General features: G+C 47.5%; 4 protein-coding genes across 4 annotated transcripts; 1 reads left to right on the top strand and 3 right to left on the bottom strand.

Annotated features, from left to right (window-relative positions):
* Nucleotides 1-779: 779 nt before the first annotated feature.
* Nucleotides 780-2,740, bottom strand: BDV27DRAFT_129005 (hexokinase family protein). The gene is made up of 2 exons (XM_032067091.1): nucleotides 2,294-2,740; nucleotides 780-2,229 (listed from the first exon to the last, which is right to left on the bottom strand). Exons 1-2 carry the CDS (start codon nucleotides 2,734-2,736, stop codon nucleotides 1,053-1,055), a joined length of 1,620 nt encoding a protein of 539 aa, XP_031927195.1. The 5' UTR covers nucleotides 2,737-2,740; the 3' UTR covers nucleotides 780-1,052.
* A 1,325-nt stretch (nucleotides 2,741-4,065) lies between these two features.
* BDV27DRAFT_118143 (cutinase family protein) lies at nucleotides 4,066-5,363 on the bottom strand. The gene is made up of 4 exons (XM_032064732.1): nucleotides 4,977-5,363; nucleotides 4,782-4,927; nucleotides 4,540-4,697; nucleotides 4,066-4,479 (listed from the first exon to the last, which is right to left on the bottom strand). The coding sequence occupies exons 1-4, from the start codon at nucleotides 5,271-5,273 to the stop codon at nucleotides 4,313-4,315; spliced, it is 768 nt and encodes a 255-aa protein (XP_031927196.1). The 5' UTR covers nucleotides 5,274-5,363; the 3' UTR covers nucleotides 4,066-4,312.
* A 5,173-nt stretch (nucleotides 5,364-10,536) lies between these two features.
* On the bottom strand, nucleotides 10,537-12,540 carry BDV27DRAFT_145580 (major facilitator superfamily domain-containing protein; the record flags this gene model as incomplete). The annotated part of the gene is made up of 8 exons (XM_032070432.1): nucleotides 10,537-10,827; nucleotides 10,900-11,038; nucleotides 11,223-11,461; nucleotides 11,527-11,652; nucleotides 11,712-12,045; nucleotides 12,100-12,149; nucleotides 12,211-12,254; nucleotides 12,321-12,540. The coding sequence occupies 8 exons, from the start codon at nucleotides 12,538-12,540 to the stop codon at nucleotides 10,537-10,539; spliced, it is 1,443 nt and encodes a 480-aa protein (XP_031927197.1).
* Nucleotides 12,541-12,848: 308 nt separating this feature from the next.
* On the top strand, nucleotides 12,849-14,689 carry BDV27DRAFT_118163 (uncharacterized protein). The gene is made up of 2 exons (XM_032064733.1): nucleotides 12,849-13,293; nucleotides 13,345-14,689. The coding sequence occupies exons 1-2, from the start codon at nucleotides 13,145-13,147 to the stop codon at nucleotides 14,501-14,503; spliced, it is 1,308 nt and encodes a 435-aa protein (XP_031927198.1). The 5' UTR covers nucleotides 12,849-13,144; the 3' UTR covers nucleotides 14,504-14,689.
* Nucleotide 14,690: the final 1 nt, after the last annotated feature.

Raw genomic sequence — 14,690 nt, forward strand, 5'->3', positions numbered from 1 at the left:
TATCAAACTAGTACGTTGTACCCCTTTGCCAGTCCGTATTCCTATAGTGTCGGGAGATATATTGGCAGTCTCTGTACTCGAAGCATCATTAACCGGCTATGAGTCGTAGAACCGTGCAAAGACTCAAGCCGGGCATGTAATTTTACCTTGGGTGGGAAACACGCAAATGCAATATCAATGTCATACAGCCTAAACGTTAACCACGAGTACCTCCGTGCGAAGAGGCAGAAATATTAAGCACATAAAATTAACTAGTCTACGGATATTGGAGGTTGCAGCTCCCGAAATCAAGTTATATTAATAGACTGTCCCGTAATAGAATGCCAAACCAAGATAGGATATGGTTTTCTTCGGGCGTCAGCATTTAAAAGGTCTAACCCGACATAGAATTGAATCGAGAACCCGCTAGTCGTACACACATTTCTGGTTCATACCAAGCCAACATGGCTGTAGACCGTATTCTATTACCTTCCCCAATGATTATTCTTAAATCTTTAGCTAGCACCCCGGTAAAGAGACTCCTAAAACATTTGACTGTCGTGATGTATACGTGTACTTATTTCGCAGTGTCGTTAAGGTATCTGCTTCATGGATACAGGAACAGGTGCAAAGGTTAAGCATACGGCGCCTTTGCGACTATCGAAGGTCAGTAATGACTGGGGATTTAACAAGTTCGTCATAGCTCAACGATGATCGGTGAAAGGATGGTTGGAAGGAAAATCATTCGAGGCGTGCACGATTGTCTCCTCAAGAGCTTCAACAAAGTACTAGGACCATATATCACGATAGAGTTACGTGTCATGTATTTCTTCTACGTGCAAGTAAATTTAACGGACACAGTTCAGGTCCAACACCAGTCCAGTCTCACTCATACAATAACTTCTAGTTTACCACAGTAGCGTCGCTTCTTGCAAGTTAAATTATACGACGAGATCAGTCCTTTGCTACCATGCTCACAGGAGAGTTCGGCAATGCTATACATATTTTCTAGAAGTTACATCTAGAAGACAAGCATCTCCTTCTTCAAAATAGTACTATGTGGAATGCAAGATTCACATTTCAAATGTGGAGCCTATAATCCCCCCGATCTCCCCAGCAGTAGTTCCTGCTAAGATTCCCGTGCCTATTAGTCCTCCGTCACTCACATCTCGAAGAAAGATACTTTTTCCCCCTTGCTGCGGACCAGCACGAATCAGAAGCTGGTCTATGTATCTTTGTGTCTTTTCCTTGTAGTGTGGATAATGCTGCATGACCCCGCCAGAAACAGCTACAGCCAGTTCTTCCGGGCCATTTATCCACCTTGTTGTGGACTCATCAGTCCGTTTTTTTCCATTCGAAGTATTTGATACTAGAGAGTCTCCTAGATTTTGAGGAGGCTGTAAGGCAATCTCTCGTGCGCATACAAGAAGACCAACTATAACTGCTGCGACTAGGGAAGCCGCTCTGTCCTGGACACAATTTGCAATGACACGAAGATCCCGAGAGGAATCCGGTGTCCAACGCCAGTCACTCGTGGAAGGCTGCGGCAACTCCTGAGACAACTCCATTGCCAATCGCTCATCACACTGGTTGCAAGCTACCTTGAGAGAAAGGAAATCTGTCGAAAGCGAGTACTCTGTAACCAGTTTTGCAGGCAATGCTGAGCGTGGGATACCTAGCACACCATGAAACCAGTCCAAGGCGATGAGCCGCACGAGCTCACCAATATACCTTCCGCCGACCATCAACTCCAAAGGTTGGAAACCTGGCCTTTGGCAATGCTTGTCAAGCTCCGTATCCCATTTAGTTTGAAGATTCAACTCGAAAATTGGCGCTGAGGCACTAGATAAAGTCCACTCCGTTGACACCAGAGCCTCCTTTGCATCTGGATCCTTCTCGCGAATATGCTGGCTTTTTCGTTCATGCAGGTCGGCTATCTTTATTGGGAGAGTAGCATTGGAACCAGCACCCACAATGAGGCCCATTACGGCGCGCGTATTTGGGAACGAGCGGATGGTATACGCCAGCGAGCAAAGTGTTGACGAAGTATCATTCGTCATTGCTGCAATCCTTAATCTGGGAAGGTTGAAGAGCTTTCGTCGTTTGGCAGGCATCCGCTGCTCATCTTCGCCAGGGGACCAGGTGTGACGCTCATAGCCATCCAGTAAGGCCTGGTGCAAGTTAAGATCCGTCTTCAAAGCGAAGCCTTTCCCTGTCGGCATAAGAATAGCCTCGTTCAAACATTTTTGTCTGTCGTTCTTCGTCAGCTTTATCTCGTGACATGCGTACCTGATATGGAATTCACGATGCCTACCTGATAGGGAAACAAAAAGAGATACCAGTCGTGAGCTCGCGGGGCACCTCTTCGGTTGGACTGTTCAAGCTATCTCTGACAACATCTGCAATACAGTCTCCTATAAAGGTAAACAGATCTGGAGCACGGTCTCTTCGCAGATGCTCCTCGATTGGCCAAGCCTTTTCTAGTGTTCGTCGTACGCGCTGTTGATCACCTAACAAGTCGATAAAGGCCACTCGGAGATATGAGAGACCAACGTAGACGGCAAGATACCGGCCCGTTTCCAGGCCGGTTGGTAGTCGGGTGATGGGAGTGGGGAAAAAGTGTTCGGGAGAGGCCGCCAACTTCCTGTAGGTTAAGGAAAGGCGGTATGACAATTCATACAGGGTATCTATTCCTATCCTAAGCGGCTGGAGAAAGCTCGAGAGATCCGAGTATGAATTCGAAGATGTGTGTGACATGCCGCCTGAAGATGTAGTGGAAGAGAGTTCAGTTTGCATCTTCAGCAACATGAAATGTTGTTGCAGTTCGGCATCCCCGTGACTTGTGGACAGGTGACTTTCGGATGTTACGCTGGCCCGTTGCCCGATGTCACCTTGCATCGGGAACCCCAAATACTTAGTTCTCTACAGTACATCCAAGTGTACCTGGCCATAATTCCGGCATTTTGTCGGACTTATTGGGGTTTATCGTTGGTCTCAATGTATACAGAGTTCGTATAATAACATCATTGAGCCGCGGGGGGTGGGGGGGTAAAATAGGTCGTCAATATAGTTTTACCGTTTTATAGTTAGTCGGGGAACCAGATAAACTTTATATAGTACCAGGAACAGAAAATAGATCAAACCTGGTTGTTTAGTATACACATAACAAAGGGAAATGAAAAAAGAAAACAGGATGATGAACCCTAACCACAGAAAGTCTTAGAAGCTAGGACTACAGTACAAACAATACTCATTAACCGCAAAGACGAAGGAAGATCATTCCCAAGGTCCTCCAGGAAGTTACAACTGCACGGTAGCAACTAAGAGCAAAAAAGTAGCAGCTAGGCCATGGGATAATTAATTTAGGCCAAGTTCTAAGGCCTCCCAGTGCCTAAAACCGCAGTACAGTGGCTGTCGTGGCGGGCCAGGCTCTTTCGACATACTAAGTGTGGCAGAGCCGACAATGCGCCTATCAGAGTAGATGATAGCTTCTAGCCAACTTCTCTCAACACCTAAAAGTGCAGTGTAATTCGATGACTCTGCATTTTTAGCGTGGTAGCATAAATGTTAGCGTCATATCCAGCTTCCAGGGCTCCAAAAATACAGTATGTACATGGCTGTGCAATATCCTAAAGTCTTGGCAGTGACGCGTGAGAGTTGTTGCCTTGCAAACAGGAAGTTGCAACTGCCACATAGCACTAGTGGATTGTATCATAGTCCTCCTGTGTATACAGCTTCAGACGGAAAAGTAAACAATACTAATTGTCACTGTATCCATATATAATAGAAAGAATACCCAAGTTAATATCACTGAGAGTCTGAGACTTAAAACACAAACAGCTATCTATATTTTATACAGTAACTATGTACTGGGCTAGAACTGTTATATAGATATAGTATTGAATTTTATTAATGACTTTTAAGCTTTAATAAGCTCTACAATTGTAATAGAGAGATGATATGAAATGAATAGATTGTCTATATCTAGGAAATATGTTTACGACCAGTTATCAAAATTGCTTCTGGATTACAGGTACCTAACGTAGTTAGGATAATCGGCATTAAATCACTGTACATGGGCGATAGTTAAAGGATGATTTTGCGAGTTGAGTATATTAACCTACCGCACATACTATATAACACATCTCACGTCACACATTAATATACATTACTAAATTCCATCACCAATGCAAAACACCACACTCGCGCCTATCATGCCTTTATGTAAATGAAGTTGGATCACGGATCGGTATGTTCGACGCGGCGAATGGACCTGAAGCCAAAGCCCAATCGAAAGCAAGCTTTACAGTGAACATGGAGCCCTTATCGTAATTTAGTTCTTTGCAGCCGCAACGGCGAAGTCAGCCGCAGAAGCCACATCAACAGCGTAGGTCAAGTGAGCAGGCAGAATAATAACGCTGTTCTCGCAAATAGTGTCTCCAGCGTGGCACACAGTGTGGACGCGGGAAGCATCAACGTTGGGGAGAGCCTTGCCCTTGTCTATAGAACGATTAGTATATTCATGCATCAAGAATATCCCGAGCCTGGAATTTGACGTACATGGGTCTCCGAAAAGAAGGACGCTGCTGATCTTGCTTGCGTGTTCCGCAGGAAGTTGCTCAACGGCATTGTGAACAATCTGGCAGCCCTGGGAATAGCCACTCATGACAAGCTTGGTGTCGGGACACTTGGAGAGAATGTCGCTGGCCTGAGATGCCCTGTTCGAATAATGTCAGCTTCGGTTTTAATCGTACATCGAAATGTATCAAAAAGGTTGCGATAGATTGCAGAAGAAGACATACATTGCCTTGCTGCCAGCGGCTTCACCTCCAGCCAAATATCCCTCGACAGATGCAGAATAGCCGTTGACACCCTGGAAGCTCAAGGCGGACGCACCGACGGCTCCCTCAAACGCCTCAGCAAGAGGAGGTCCGACGAGGACACCAACCTGCGCTAAATTAGAATGAAAATAAGTACGTGCGATAGGATAAACTTACGTTTCCGGGCTCACTGGTTCCGCGGGCGAAGAGAACGGTGTAATCCGTGCAGGCACCAGTAAATCCATTCAGGGTTGTTTGAGCACCGGTGATGTCAGCAAGCAATTGATCAAAATCGGTGATCAGACCCGACACCGCAGTGATAGAGCCGTTAATGGCAGGCAAATGAGACAGAAGGACACTGAGGAACTCGTTTAGGGGAGCGTTTCTCTCAACGAGAGCATCACTGGGGAGAGGGCGTGCGAGAACGCTGGCTCCGAGGAGAGAGACAAAGAGAGTCTTGATAGGAAGATGCATGGTGGCTGAAGTGTAAGGGCTCCGTGAAAGCTTTGTGCTGTTGGGCTAAGGCTAGTTTGCGAGGACAATCAGAACAGTGAGAATGTCTGAGCAGCTGTCCTCTCCTCGTGGGAAGACAGGCATTTTATACATCTCCAAGTCGTGTTCCTTCAGCCGTCTCGCTTTCCCTATACAACCAACATGTCTCAAGATTCATCTAAAGCGGTACGGCGGGCCTCCAGCGTGGAGCCAGGGCTAAGGAAAACCCGATATTCGGGCTGTTCCTTTAGGACAGTCGGCGAGACCACATGCTGTTCTTCAGTAAAGTCCCTCGGCCAAGAGCATGGATTAATCTATCAACGTTGCATCCTTTTTGGTGGATCGCTGGAACTGAGCGAATCATTTCCTTGTCGAGCGAGTTTTGTTTGGTTGACTATATTTTTTAGAAGAACAGAGTTGGACAGCGGAACGGCTGGGGTTCTTTGTTTGCTCGGCCATGGACCAATCCCCGCAGTTAGAAAGACAGCCAAGGCGATACTGTGGCCCTCCGAAGAGCCTTCGACAAGCCCTCGTATTCGGACCCCCGCGGTGTTTGCGTCATGGCAATAAAAGTCCTGCATTGCGCCCACGCGGTCATGCGCGCAGTTGGCGGCCGTTAAGCTTAGATGCTGGCCAACGAGACGCTGGGAAAGTCTTCGACTTGAGTGCCGTCTACCCCGCATTGTCACTAGTCAATGCACGATCCCCACCGTGGTGGAGACTGAGGAATCCTGGCGATTGGGACTTGCTCGAATGAGTGTGGCCTTAGCGAAAAGGCGCACCAGGGTTCCAGTTCCCTCGTGACTATTCCTCTCTCGTTCTAAGTCAGTAAATAGTTTGACTCCTGTGGCTGATCTTCTACCCGTCGTGGAGACCCGCGCATGCCGAGATTCTGAACAGGCACCAACAATTGACGGAGAGACACCCGGATTTACCCTCCCACAGTTTCCGGATCGTCTACTCTAAGCAAGTGAGAAAAAGCTTCGAATACATCGGGAAATTCTCCGTGTCACGGGTGCGGGACACACCGGCCAACCCGATCGACCTACTGACTTTGGAATAAAAATCCCTCACGATTTGCTTACTTGTCGTTAGTAACCCCGGTATAACTCCGGACCTGTTCGAGTGAGGGGCTACAGGCCGATCACATTGGGTGGTGGAAAGATAGCAACCCCTTCTCTGCTAGCTGCTAACTAACTACTATCTACACCAAGTGAACGCCCCTGTCAGGTTAATGCTTAATTCAACGGACTAAGGGTGGAACACTAGGGGGTCTTGATCATGAAATACCGAGTTCGCATGTGCGTAAACTGTTCAGGGTGACATTGGGCGGAGGTGTAGCTGAAGAGTGTGGGTTGATGTTGGTTTTCTGAGCAAAATTTTCCAGGGCTTATTCGGACATGTGAGGAATTGCTCTCGGCCTCGGACCAATGGAATTCGGAGAAAGGAGTGACTTGATCAACAGGAGTTCATTCGACTTCGTAATGCCAAGATAACGGTCCGAGAAGCTTGTTGACTCACTGATATCACAATACTGAGAGTATTCTTCTTTTTCCTTTTGTTTTTTTCCTCGGATGCCGCAACTTCACGTTTCCGAAGAGAAGTTAGGAGAGTCTCGCGGCCTGGCTCTACTCCCTCTTCTCCCGTAGTCACTTTCGGAGGCCAGAATGAGGACCCGGTGAGAATATTGCCGGGAAGGATTACCACCGTCTTGGTCTCGATCCAACAGCAAGACCAGACTCACCAGAGCTCATCCCGCTCCTAAACATAGATTTGACAGGATCAGCTTCACGCCGCTTGGCCAGTATGCCAAGAGACCGTTTTCAAGAAATCTCTCGAACATCTATCCTGAGGGTAACTCGGGTGCCGAGTACTTGACAACTCAGAGCAGGCGTCTGTCTGCTATCGCGCCACACACACCAACAGCATATAATCAGTCTTTCCCTCAGAATAGCATGTTTAGCATGGGCTGAGGTCCAGCGGATCTAGTATTGCCGTTTGAGGTGCCCGTATTTATTTCCGCTTCACTAGTACGCGCTTAATCAACGACAAAACTCCCTAGCACGACCCACCCTTAATAGGCGCGCATTAAGCGTTGCAGTACAGAACTTAACGACAAACACATTGACAGGCAAGTATCCATAGGGACGACTTTGACTCTGATAGTCGGCCCAGGCCGACTCCCGTGCTAGCACAATACATCGGGATTCGCTGGAAAATAAGACACCGACACCGCCGGAGCTCTCAGCATCGGACTGACCTGAAAGGATTACTTCCACCACATCTATACGGGCGGTTCGAGCGGGAAAAACGGTAGCCCGAAGATCCCGGTCTGACGACCCGTAGACCCCTGTAGATTTCCACCTAACTGGCCCTAAATCGACCAAGCATTATGAAGCCCTTTTCGTTTGCGCCTGCGCTGGAGACACGTGCAGAACTTTGACCCTTCTTTTTGCAGACGTGGGTGACTTTCTCCTGCAGCTGTGCCGTCCTGCAGGCTCACGGAAAGTGGTTCGAATGCGCGCGTTAGTGGACCATGTAGTAAGTCCTCCTGCATGATGTTTATTTTTCTCTACCAATGTCCTGAGCTAACTCTATTCGAAGCGTCGGGTCTACATCAGAATAAAAAGACAATCTCGATGCGAAGAAGCTACGGGAGATGGCCGCCGTTTACTGAAGATCTTCGCCGACAAGTGGAGATCACCCGCGCCGATACATCCTTGTATAGCGGGACACTTGTCTGCTTCTCTGGCATGATTATCAGGCTCTTACAGTAATTGGGCTAGTTGTTGTTGCGTAAAAAGCATTTCTTGTTATCTAAAATCCAGCTTCCGATTGTCGGCGGTATTATGCAATAGCGCTGTGTAGTCTAGCAGCTGTGAACAGTACCAAGAGTAACGTTTTCTATGTACATGCTATTTGTGGACACTAGACCATGGACTGCTACAGCAAGAGCGGTAGTGGCGTGATGTCCTCCTACGTCCATATCAGATTATTTATCGTCCACACATATACGTTCCAGTGGTTGTACCAATGGGGAACACGAGGATATAATTAGATAAAGGATACTACCATGAGATAGCGCCAGAGCGTAGAGCTGAACGGATCATGAGGTATAAGGGCCTCTGCTAAGGATATCATCCTTCTTAGCTAGTCGAAGTACGTGCTGTTCTATCTTGCAAGCATAGTCGCACCTAGAGACCATACTTTCTCAGGGATCTGGTGGCAAATCGAGATCTGCCTGGTTACAGGGATTGTCCTTTTGGCGCCAGCCCATCGGTCTGGGGTGGCTTGAGTGCGAACTCAGCGGCAAAGCTCTCGCACCTAGTCCTAGGCAGCTAGATTGTGTGTATCTGCAGCCTGTCGGAACCCCACTATAGATTTACTAGACAAACCCGTCGGGGAGTCCGATTGGATATTTGGCCGAACATAAGGAAAGGAGGAGCTTGGCATGCGCTGCAGCGCTGGGTTCTGCCACTTTTGTTTCTGTGTCTCAGTAATCTTAGGTATCCGGATTGATAAGTGACGACAGGGTATTCATGATTCCCACCATCTCCGTCTCAAAGTCCAGCACATTGTTTCCTTTTGCTAAAGGATCTTTTGTCTCTCATCGTTGGAGCTTTTGTGACCAGATTTCCGGACGCGATCATGCTATAGCGAGCGTTGAGCTTCATCCCCGGTCTTGTTTGGACTTTTGAGACGTCGCATTTATCACATATTTCCCGTTTTTCTCGGTGTGTATAGTGCGATGTGTATGGAATACCGGGGCCTTCTCCAATATAGCAGCATGTCTCATCCAACTCCCTGATTCAGTGAGGAACATTAGCCAGCCAAGGGTCGGACTTCGCTCCGCTCAATACGGAATTACGGATGTTAGGGCCCGCGGAGATGGCTGTAAGTATCCAGTCTTTCGCAACTGGCTGGTATGCTAGACTTTCTTAGAACAGTGTTGTATGGCAGGACACCCGAGCCAGTGCCCAATAGTTCACTCACTAAACATCCCCTAATTCAATATCATTGTGCCCCGTTATGACCCCACCCCGAATCTCAACTAACAAGCGAATGCGAGGATGATCAACAATTTGCTCAATGTTAGAGGCAATATCAGCAACGGAAATGGCACCATACTTGTTATCCGGAAGACCCGTATCCGCAAACTTTGTTTATGCTCCTTTTGTCTGTCTTGCTCCGTATGCCACCATCAGTGTGACGGTCTTTGGGCCTCCTACTTTCGGACCTTGGCTTTTGCATCCCATCCGCACAAGCGAGATGCTTTATAGGTTTGGTCTATCTAAAGCTGGTGTAACTGACATAACACAGACCGAAGTCTCCCTGCCTGGTAATATTGCTCCTTCACGTTGTTCTTAGGAGTGCGGTTGCCCAAATGATCTGACAGATACGGTTAACAAAGGACCACCTCATGGTACCTTAATACAATAAGTCGGAAAGCCTTTCGACAAAAACGCGTATCGTCTATTCAGCCTCCGCCGGAAGTGTCATCACGGGTGACAGAAATATTCTCAGGGTGTGCGGTGCCTTGGGAATTACAACTCACCCTAGCGGGACTTGGTTACTCTGTTCAGGTTGTTGTACATGGTACTCCACTGCTGCAATTTTCTGGTTAGCTAGAGTTGGGTGGTTGACTGACAAATACAGTTCTCATAGCGGAGATTGGGTATTTGAGTGTAAGAAGACGGGAGTAAATCTGACTGTGCGCTTGAAATTCAGGTTCAGTTCTCCAAGTTGCGGAAGTTTGATGACAGTCTTGGTCCTTAGGGATCTTTGCGAGATTCGAACAGGTTAGTTTCGCCACCGTTAACGAAACAATACTTTCCTGAGGAGCATATTCCTTCTCAAATGAAGTGAGGATGGCTGATATTATGGTCCATTTCTTATATCTCTGTAATGGAGATACCAGTCCCAAGGAGCTCAATAAACGGTAGCTCAAGTCCCAGACATAACTAGGGGTATGGGCATTAAGCCCATATGAAGCGGTAAGATAGGTATGTGGGAGAGAGGTCCAATCAAGTCGTAATCATATACATCGTCAGCTTTTCCATCATCGCGTAGCTTATATTACACATATAGCAGCAGAATAGCTATGGCACAAGATAGCCCAGAGTTCGCTTATATGCCTGCCGTGCTGTTCGACCTGACAAATGGCGAAAGGCAATGTATAGGACACACAGGATGAATATGAACAGAATGCAGACTTTCATAAAACAATGAACACAAAGCCCTCCGGCTACCAGGCATATCTGAATTGAGCCCGCTCCCAATCAGTCAGATCTAATAAATCCGTCTGGACAATACGATGCTCGCTGGTATTCTGGGGCACCCCTGACTCAAGTGCACGTTTATCCCGACGCTTATTTTCATTGAGCAGATAGAACATTAGGGCCGCTTCAACTACGATCATCATGGATGAGGTGACGAAATATGCACGGAACCCGGTAGGATAGGTTGGTGCTTCCTTCGATAGGAAAAATTGCGGTGTGATAATCTGACCCACACAGTAGCCGACAAAAATCATAACCTGTCGTGAGGTGGTATTGAGTCAGACACGTATCAAGGGTACCGAAGGCTGCCACGGGTCTCATGTACTTACACTGACGGTCATTTTCTTGGTGAATCCCGCGATGTTGGACGATATCAGGGACATGCACATTATGTAGGACACCGTACAAGTCAACAGTGAATATACAGCTCCCAAGCGAGACATTTTCCGATCGGTCGGCAGAGCTGTTCTCTTGTGAGTGACCTGTCAGTATACAAGGGATCGAAACTTACTGTATAATAGAACACTTCCCACAAGCACGCATACATTGCTAAGGATCATGGCAATGCATCTACCCTTACCGATCCACGAACATACAATACCCCTAAATCTGTCAGCGGGTCATCAAGGACACTGAGCATCTTAGGACTCACGCAAGCAACACGCTGACAAGTTGAACGGCATGTTCTGGCATAGCGACAACAGTGGATTCGACACTTGAGAAGCCAAGGCCCGTGAGAATAATCTTGTTAAACGCGTTCAACCCGCCTCCGGGTATACACTGTAAGAATACAATGGAGAACAGCATCCACGCCTGAGGATCACGAAGGGCTTCCTTGACTTGATAAACTTTGTATTGTCGGTTTTGAAGGCCCGCGTGATTGTGGAGCACCTGTATTTGCCACTGTTAATAGCCATGGTCTTGAACGGATCCAGCTGGAGAAGAAAAGTTCTCACCCGAACCACAGCAATCTTCCTCTCCCGAGGTGTCAAGAACCATGCCGACATGGGTGAGGAGGGCATGGCGAAAAAGACGATAATTCCCCACAGCATAGTGATAGGACCAAAGATAAGATATAGATACTAACAGAGTCTCAGCAAAACACCTTGCGTGACAGACAATAGTGAGGTTCTAGTCATACCTGCCATTGGGACAGTTTCCCATGCACATGGCCAATACCGTTCGACACACCATCACCAATAAAGGCACCAATTGGTCCACCAGCCCACCAAATGCATGATCGTAGGGCATGCTCATTCTTCGTGAAGTATTGACTGACCAATAGTGTAAATGCAGGGTTGTTGGAAGCCTCGAAGAGGCCCAAGAAGAACCGATTCACAGCGAGTGTTGCGAAATTAGTCGATGCGGCAGTTGTCGCGACACAAAGTCCCCACATAAAGATCATGGATCCTATCCACTTGCCGATAGGAAGCTTTTGCATGAAGATCGAATTTGGGTATTGCCAGAAAAGGTACCTACAATTCTGGGTCAGAAAAAAACACTTGAAGTCCAAAACGGTTTATGCATACCCAAAATAGAAGATCGACGATGTCCAACTATACTGTTGGCCCTTCAAGTTCTATTCGGGAATTGTAAGCTTTCCCGGTTATTCCCCGCAAGAGGATATTTCCATTACTCACCAGATCTGTCCTCAGTCCATAAACGGCAGCAGTAGATAGAATACCTTTGTCGATGAAGGAAAGGATGTAGCTCACGGTCATCTATCAATAGGGTCCGGTCAGCAGAGAACCAAAGGTCAGATGTTTCATCGCAGTTACCATCGGGACAATGATTAAGTCAATCTTCCAGCGAACGACAGAGGCTTCCTTGTCCGTAAACTCGACATCTATCTCTCCTGACTCCCCGTTGAATATGTTGATAGCGTCATCGTATCCGTGGGGTTGTTTGGGTTGTTCGACATCCGCTGCTGGACAGGTGGAGACAGCGACATCCACGTCCTTGGAACTCATGTTTGCCTGCATTTCGCCCAAAGTTTCCAAGAAGCAGGATTTATTGACATGTCAATTAAGTATATAAGGACGATGAAGGTAAGGGGGTGTCAAAAGTCGGAGTTTTATGAAACTCCGACAAGCTTTTGATCAGTCCCCCAAGATCGTTTCACGCCCCCAGACAAGGGTCCAAGAGATTCCCCGCAGAGTTTCCACATCATACTCACATCTCACTAACTGAATGAATCTAGTTATCCCATGTGGAGAATGGCGGGATCGGCGCGGCCCTTTCTGGGAGGCAAATCATCCTTCTTCAGTTGTGGCTACTGACTGTGTGATGAATAACAGGGGTTTTGCAGATAGAGCATGATAAAAAAGGGTCGGCTCTTCCCGATTGCTCGGCAAGCTACCGATTGTCTTCCAAGCCGTCGGGAGCCTGCCGATGCTGCTCTATCATCAAACAATTTATAAAACATTTTTATAACACACTTATATTCGCTGTGCATGCGACATTCACTGGTTGAAAAACATACAGTCCCAGGTTAAGATAAGAACGGAAAACGGACGTGGAAGATCTCCCATTTCTCTCATCTGCCTATGCCAAGCCCTAATCTTTAACGCCAATATGCCAAGCGAAGAAAGCGGCGACCATTTTCAGCATGTCGTGGTGCACGGGTTGCCATATGATCGCGGTTTCTCGCATGGACAGCAGGTCAAGGATAAGATTCTGAGGAATATTACTCATTATAAACGGCCAGGGAATCTTATCGCATGGTGAGACACAACGTCCAACCATCTCGCCTTGATATGCTCATACTACGGCAGGCCCACTGCGCTGCGAATTATTCGGGAATGTTATATTCCAGGGCTGGAAAAGTATTGGTTATCGGGTCTCACAGAGATGCGTGGCGTCGCCGATGGTGCAGGAGTGGACCTGGAAGATATAATCTTATTGAACGCTCGATATGACCTTTCACATATTAGCAATCCTTCGACGACGGACAACGATTCAACTCGAAATCTTCCTAAGCTGGCCTTGGAGGCTGAAGATGAACGCTACTATCCGTCGTATCCGCGAGCGTCTTCTGAATGTACTAGCGCGATTATCCTATCTGAAGCGACCGGCGATGGAGAAGTATACACGGCTCAAAATTGGGATATGTCAGATCGGCTCCTCAAGGAGGATGGGATCATCTATCTAGAGGTTCATCCACACCCTTCGGAGAATCTACCGTCCTTGTTCCTCGTAACTGAGGCGGGTCAATTGTGCCGATCAGGAATGAATTCGGATGGGCTTGGGTTATGTGCAAATTCACTGTGCAGCTCAATTGATGCACTGCCATTCTCGATGGACGACGCTGTGGGGAAAGGGAGAATGCCGGCTATTCCTCCATCCTCGGCTCTACGACGACTATTCCTAGAAAGCCCTAGCTATGCCGACGGCCTCAAACGAGTCGCCAGAACACCTCGCCACGTTTCATGCAATTTGATGCTGACAACTGCAGACAATATGGGAATTTGTCTAGAAATAACTCCCAAAATCATTTTCAGAATATCCGGATCAGCTGGTTCTGACACTCCGTATATTCTGCATAGCAACCATTTTCAAACGCAATCATTTTTGTGTCAGTCCGAGATCCAGGATACTTTAGTGGGGGGCAGTACGTGGTATCGAGCCGACCGGTTGGAAGTGGGCATCCGAAGAAAAGCGCTCATCGGTTTTCTTACGGAGTCCGACATTATGAACGCCTTCAAGGACCATGCTGGATATCCTCATAGTCTTTGTGAGCATTCGGCCCGGAAGGCAACCGAGGGCCCGTTTATACAGCCAGGTCATCCGAATCCCTATTCTGGTTCGACATGCACGGTCAGCTGTGTCATCTATAACCTCACCAAAAGGTCGATCAAAGTATGTAAGGGGCCTCCATGCAGGGGGACCTTCCAAGAGTTTGCCCTAAAGCGAGCATTTGAGTCTAGGCGATAAATCAGATGCAAAATGTGCATACATTGGACGGTGGAAAACTATTCCGCCTTCCTATTCAATCAGGGGAAGCAATCACGTGGACCTCATTTGCATGTCGATCGACCATTTAGGAAATTGGTATGGAGGCACTTTATGAAGATCATTCCTTAGACGAGCGTTGGATTACTCAATAAGGTCGTATTGGAGA

This window comes from Aspergillus caelatus (genome assembly GCF_009193585.1).
Source record: "Aspergillus caelatus strain CBS 763.97 unplaced genomic scaffold BDV27scaffold_97, whole genome shotgun sequence".
NCBI classification, from domain to species: domain Eukaryota; kingdom Fungi; phylum Ascomycota; class Eurotiomycetes; order Eurotiales; family Aspergillaceae; genus Aspergillus; species Aspergillus caelatus.

Bases quoted from the DNA above. Each gene is read 5' to 3' on its own strand.
- BDV27DRAFT_118143 (XM_032064732.1), bottom strand. From the start codon at position 5,273: ATGCATCTTCCTATCAAGACTCTCTTTGTCTCTCTCCTCGGAGCCAGC. The intron at 4,698-4,781 runs GTATGTCTTCTT...TTATTCGAACAG, and splicing joins GCCGCTGGCAGCAAGGCAAT to GGCATCTCAGGCCAGCGACA. The intron at 4,480-4,539 runs GTACGTCAAATT...ATCGTTCTATAG, and splicing joins CCTTCTTTTCGGAGACCCAT to ACAAGGGCAAGGCTCTCCCC.
- BDV27DRAFT_129005 (XM_032067091.1), bottom strand. From the start codon at position 2,736: ATGTCACACACATCTTCGAATTCATACTCGGATCTCTCGAGCTTTCTC. The intron at 2,230-2,293 runs GTAGGCATCGTG...GAAGAACGACAG, and splicing joins TCTTTTTGTTTCCCTATCAG to ACAAAAATGTTTGAACGAGG.
- BDV27DRAFT_118163 (XM_032064733.1), top strand. From the start codon at position 13,145: ATGCCAAGCGAAGAAAGCGGCGACCATTTTCAGCATGTCGTGGTGCAC. The intron at 13,294-13,344 runs GTGAGACACAAC...ATACTACGGCAG, and splicing joins CCAGGGAATCTTATCGCATG to GCCCACTGCGCTGCGAATTA.